This window comes from Trichoplusia ni, chromosome 7, assembly GCF_003590095.1.
Source record: "Trichoplusia ni isolate ovarian cell line Hi5 chromosome 7, tn1, whole genome shotgun sequence".
NCBI classification, from domain to species: Eukaryota; Metazoa; Arthropoda; class Insecta; order Lepidoptera; family Noctuidae; genus Trichoplusia; species Trichoplusia ni.
Genome location: NC_039484.1, coordinates 13,771,474 through 13,776,796, shown reverse-complemented (window position 1 = coordinate 13,776,796; position 5,323 = coordinate 13,771,474). Strand labels below are relative to the sequence as shown.

Genomic DNA, 5,323 nt, shown 5'->3' with positions numbered 1-5,323 from the left:
TGCTATGTCTATTTAATGTCACGATTTTGTCGTATTTTAGAAAAAAATACCATATCTACAGGTCAATAAAAACGGAAACTACATGCTCTGCTGTTATCTCAAATTGGAAAACCTAAACGTAAGAAGATTAACCTCTCTTCTTAACAAAACTGCATGAATATCAATACCTATTACTACTAATAAATACTGTCTTAGGTGCCAAAGCGTTAACAGCCCCAGTTTCCTGCTCCCCACGCTAGATGGCGTTCTACCGAAACTCGTAATTCAACGCCGTCATCACGCAACTTTGCGCCAGTAATTAAGTTACTCTTTTGCGCAAAGTCCGTTCCTCACGGTGACTGATACCAATGAATAATTTCTCATTTTTGTTCTTTACAGAATTAGTTGTCTACGAGTACTTAAATTAAGCCTTTCAGGTTATGATAAGAAGAAGTTGCTTCAGAAAGGTGTAAAAAAATAGAAACTAAAACTTTGAGACTGCCAAAAACGTTCAAAGCTTAATAATATCTGATAAGTATCCATTGACTTTCACTATATAATTTAATAAATCGAAATCTTAGAATATAATTTTTTAACGACATCCACTCTCACAATAATTTAAAAGCATTACGTTAATAATATCTGCCAAGATTTGTAAAAACTAAAAGATTGATTACCAAACGTTTTGTTCTTTTTTTGTTGTTTCTGGTCCATCGTTCTACATTAAACGACTTTTTTTTAATATCACGCATCGTTACACTAAATCACAATCCTCGTGAAAACTATACGTTTCAATAGTTTTTTTTGCAAGTGAAACAGCGATTTTCAAACTTCTAAATATATTGGGCCCTTCATGTGTTCTCTACGTAAATGCCTATTTTTATAAGTATTTTGCACCATTTAATATGGTAATGCAAATATAAAAATAACACTTATTTAATCGATTTGTCTAATCTAGTAAATGTTTCTCATTGCTAACACTTTTCTATCAGGCATTTTGAAGAAGTAAGGTTTCAATTTATTTATTATGATTTATGTGCTCGGGACAGTTTACAAAGGACACAACATTGTAATAGTCATATACAACGGAATTGCTTATTTCTAAAAGAAATTTCCTTCAGCAGGTCTGCGACCGGAGAAGTTGAGCAACTGTGTACAAAACTATGATAAAATAGTGAATTGACAACATAATATCCAGATTATATGTATATCTCTGCATATATCACGCATTAACAAATAATAAATCAATCAAATTAAAAGGTAAGATAGAGTTCCTGTACTCGTATTTTAACTATAGAACTTGTTAAAGAGTTTTTATTGTGGTATGCATTTAAAATGGTATTATTTAAATCGAAACTGGACTGGCTCACCCACATACACACTTACACTTGCCACAAAAGTAATAATACTATGACATAAGATGTAATAAAAACTGAAAACGCAATTCCAATATCTCTCACACACATAAAAGTACTTGTATGAACCAATATTTTAATCATATTTTCAACGATATTTTAACTTTGAGAGCCTCTGGTCTACTCGGGGAGGCGCCAGCTAGCCGGCAGGTTTGTTTGCAGGTATCTATCGTCACTGCACTGTCGCCGCACTCGCCTCTATAAACGTCTTTACAACTTTCTTTTGTCCGAATATTATACTATAGTTTATTTTGAATTCAATGCTTATGTCATAGGCAGTGGTAAAGGTTCGGATGACCGGTAGGTGAATTTTGTATTGGTTTAAAAAAAATTTGCAAAAATAGCGTCTTTCGCGAATGCGAAGTAAGTACCGATTTTAAATGTACGAACATATCACATAGGTTTATAGCTGAGCAACTGAGTAAAAAGATTTGTGACTGATAATGAAGTTAAGCCACGCTCCAGGAGTTGGTCAGTGGATGGTAAAACACCGATCTTGTCTCTGAAACACCAGTTCAACGTATTTTTGACAGCTTTTATATCATTATAATATGGAATACTGAGCTACTCCTTGTCTCTCTAAGCAGCCTCTGAAATACTGTATCAACTCTTTTAAAAGAGTGTTTTTTACTTTTACACGATAATATCATCGGTTAGAATACGTTTACCCTTCTCCCAGTGCGCTCTGCAAATCTTGGTCGTTGTTTCCAGGTTGCGTCACTAGATGGCGTTAGTAGGCGTTATTTGCCACTTTTATGTTGAAAGTTTTTAGGCAGAGATAGAAACGACGGAACAGATACCGTATGTATTGTTTAATTTTATGAAATTCAAAAGTACATAAGCACAGCAACATCAAAAGCCCTCTTTTGGATTTGAAAATTATTAAATTGATCCCGTTTCACAATAGCAAAATTACCTAGAACAGGAATAAAATTAAGATAATTTAATTATAAATGTAAGTACTATCACGAAGAGCATCGGTTTTCACTTTGTTTTTCTTTATGCTTTTGGATGGCTTGGCGTATTTTCTGTACGTGCCGATGTTTCTTGTTTGCTTGTCCGTTGTTCCAACACGGTCGGATAATTTGAAAGTTTTGCATAGTAGTGTTACCTTAGCACCGCCCGATAAACTCTCATCCAAAGACTTTATTGTGTTTGTCAAAAGATATCTGTTAGCGAAATGGTTATATTTATTTGTGAAATAGTTGTGAGTCATATTTTCTGTGTTCGCCTCGGATTTGGTCGAAGAACTTTCCAATTTTTTGCTGTCGTCATAATCGGATGTAGGGCTGCTGTTGTGATTGCACACAACATCGACTCTGATCACTTGGACCGTTTCGGGGCTTTGGTTCCGGGAGATGGTCAAGCTTTTCCTCTTACCAGATTTCTGGTAAGTCACTTTCGTATTTTCTATAGTATTAGACACGTCTCTAAGTTCATCTTTGATCTGTCGTTTAGGGATCTTTTTTGACAAGGTCTTATTTTTCGGTTCAATTTTACGAGTTTTTTTAGTTTCATCAGTGTTCATTTCGACTTGTGTTGCTTTGTTTTCTCGTGGCTTGTCTGGGCTGAATCCTCGTAGAAAAATGCTGGATTTGCTTGAAGCGGGTCTGGATCTGTCACTGTTGTATAAATATTTTACGTAATCGTCAAAGTAGTAGGTAAGTTGTGATGAGCGGTCATCGTCGCTGAGATCGTGTTCCGTAACAGTCTGCTTCAGAAACATTCGGTGTTTGTTACCATCTGGCGCCTTCTTGTATTTGAAGCTAGTTCGTGGTCTTTTTGTTTGTTCAACGTCACCTTGAAACTTCAATGTTTGAACAGTGAGGACCATATCTTCGTTATCCTGTTGCGTTCGGACACTGTCCAGTGTTTCCGTGAGGTGGTCATAGTTCAGGTTGCAATGGAATCTATGTGAAAAATACACACTTAGACAGTTACATTACCTTAAGAAACAAATAAATGAACATGATACTCATTTATAATTTTCGAATGGCCAGCATTGGTATAACAATGTCCAAATCCAGTGTCTGTTTGTGTAGACAAAAAAAAAGATTACAGAACGTGACTAAAAACCTTTTCTAAACCTAAGACAAAAGACAACTCTAGAAATCTCTTATCCTTGACCGAGTTTTTAGGTAAACAACTGAAGGTCAAGATGAAGATTCTTAGTGTCTCCCACACGTGCCCGTTGCCGGGTGACCGGTATGGTAAAACATGGCGGTGCCTATAGGTCTCACTGTGAACCCTTTTTTAGGCCACCCGAGAGCCGCCCCTGGCTTTTGATTGCACAAGAATCTGTAAGGAGTGAACTTGAGCTGGTCAAGAACCAAGAATTTTATAAATAATCGCAATATTAACCCAAATTAATAACATTTTTTTTTAATATCGTCGTCCCGTACTGCATACCCCATTAAAAAATTATTACACATAATATTATTATAATTATATTTGACATACTAAAGCTTGAAAGAATTTTCACGTCAATAATTAAAAAAAAAATCACCTTTCAAAGATATCTATCCATCTCGGATCCTCCTCGTGTTCAGGGTTTATCAAACGCTTCTGGCAGTACCTCCTTGGTTTCTCTATCACGGTCGGACTGTCCGCTTTCGACTTCGCTTTCGACCTTTGCTGAAGGTGAAGTCTTGCACATTTCATTTTAGGTTGATCTGTAACAAAGCTAAATTTAACATGAATCATGTATGGTCCTAATTTTAACAACCCAAAAAGGTCCTCTCCAAGAAATGGTACCATGCATAGTCCAGCCAAAAACGCTTGCATTAATCTGGTAAAAACAAAAAAGTTTAAACTTTCAAAAGTTCCTTTGAAAAAAAAGTGGGAAAAGATCAAAGCACACTTTGACCTGTAGTGGAAGACTCAAAACTGGAAAAACATATTGATAACTGATACGACGATATATAGGATAAGGACACGAAGCCCGGAATACCACACAACCTTCAGTCCACGAGGACTCAGGGGTAACTGCACTTCACAGGTAAGTCAAGGTCAAACCAATTTGAATTAATTTGGCTTTCGTGATTAAGTATCAGGAGCACTAAATTTTATTGTGTTTATGATATTTGTGGTAGATTATAATATTGTCAGGCTTACGCGCGATCCTCAAGGACGATCACGGCACAGCAAATGCGCCCGTCCTAGTATTTCGTGGAGTTTATTAGCTTTCACATTTGGTAACAATGTGATTCGTATGTAAGCATTATATTTCGGTATTTCGTCTTCGACGGGGAATGTTTCGTGCAAATTTACCTTTCTCTAGTACTTGAATGGCAGTACGGTTTGATTTAAGTAGTTTGTAATGGTCGTAGTTAAACGGTCCATGTTTCAAATAACATAACCGTGTTATTATTGTTATAGTTAGAAGTCACGTTAGCTGTAGTAGTAATGTAAGAAATACAGCCGGTCTTGTTATCTTTGGTGATTAAAATTAAATATGGTGGTGCCTTCCAAGGGACTTGATACTGTTTATTCATGACTTTTTGAACCATTTAAATAAGCATTGGTTATAGTATTTAAATTAGCTTCATCAAATTCACGTTTAATTTTTTATCAATTCGTGGAAATTATATTTGAAATTTGACGTTCTAAATATGTATTACAGAATTTAATTGTTAATTAAAAAACAGGAGATCTTGACGAACTGAAAATCAATTTTTTCGAAGTTAGCTATATCTGCAGTTACGGTATAGCTGAACACTAGGTCTTACTAGCCGAATGCAATAACAGCACACATTTTTCAAAACCTTAAGAAGAGCATTGTCTAAAAATAAATTAAGTGTTAAGCTCAAATTGGCAATTGTACCGTCAGCAGAGTCTTCGCGGGACATTTTGTCATTCTTTCTTAAGTCTATTGTCTAACATCTATTCATTTTGGAAGCAATTATGTTTGAAGATGTTCCTTTATACCC

General features: G+C 35.6%; 1 protein-coding gene across 1 annotated transcript; it reads right to left on the bottom strand.

Moving 5' to 3' along the window:
* Window positions 1-2,185: 2,185 nt before the first annotated feature.
* Window positions 2,186-4,948, bottom strand: LOC113496094. The gene is made up of 2 exons (XM_026875211.1): window positions 3,901-4,948; window positions 2,186-3,304 (listed from the first exon to the last, which is right to left on the bottom strand). Exons 1-2 carry the CDS (start codon window positions 4,176-4,178, stop codon window positions 2,338-2,340), a joined length of 1,245 nt encoding a protein of 414 aa, XP_026731012.1. The 5' UTR covers window positions 4,179-4,948; the 3' UTR covers window positions 2,186-2,337.
* Between the last annotated feature and the right edge of the window lie 375 nt (window positions 4,949-5,323).

What these genes read in the sequence shown, in the direction of transcription:
- LOC113496094 (XM_026875211.1), bottom strand. Translation starts at nt 4,178, where the DNA reads ATGCAAGCGTTTTTGGCTGGACTATGCATGGTACCATTTCTTGGAGAG. An exon ending in TGGATAGATATCTTTGAAAG is followed by an intron (nt 3,305 to 3,900) that starts GTGATTTTTTTT and finishes TTTTTCACATAG; the next exon opens with ATTCCATTGCAACCTGAACT.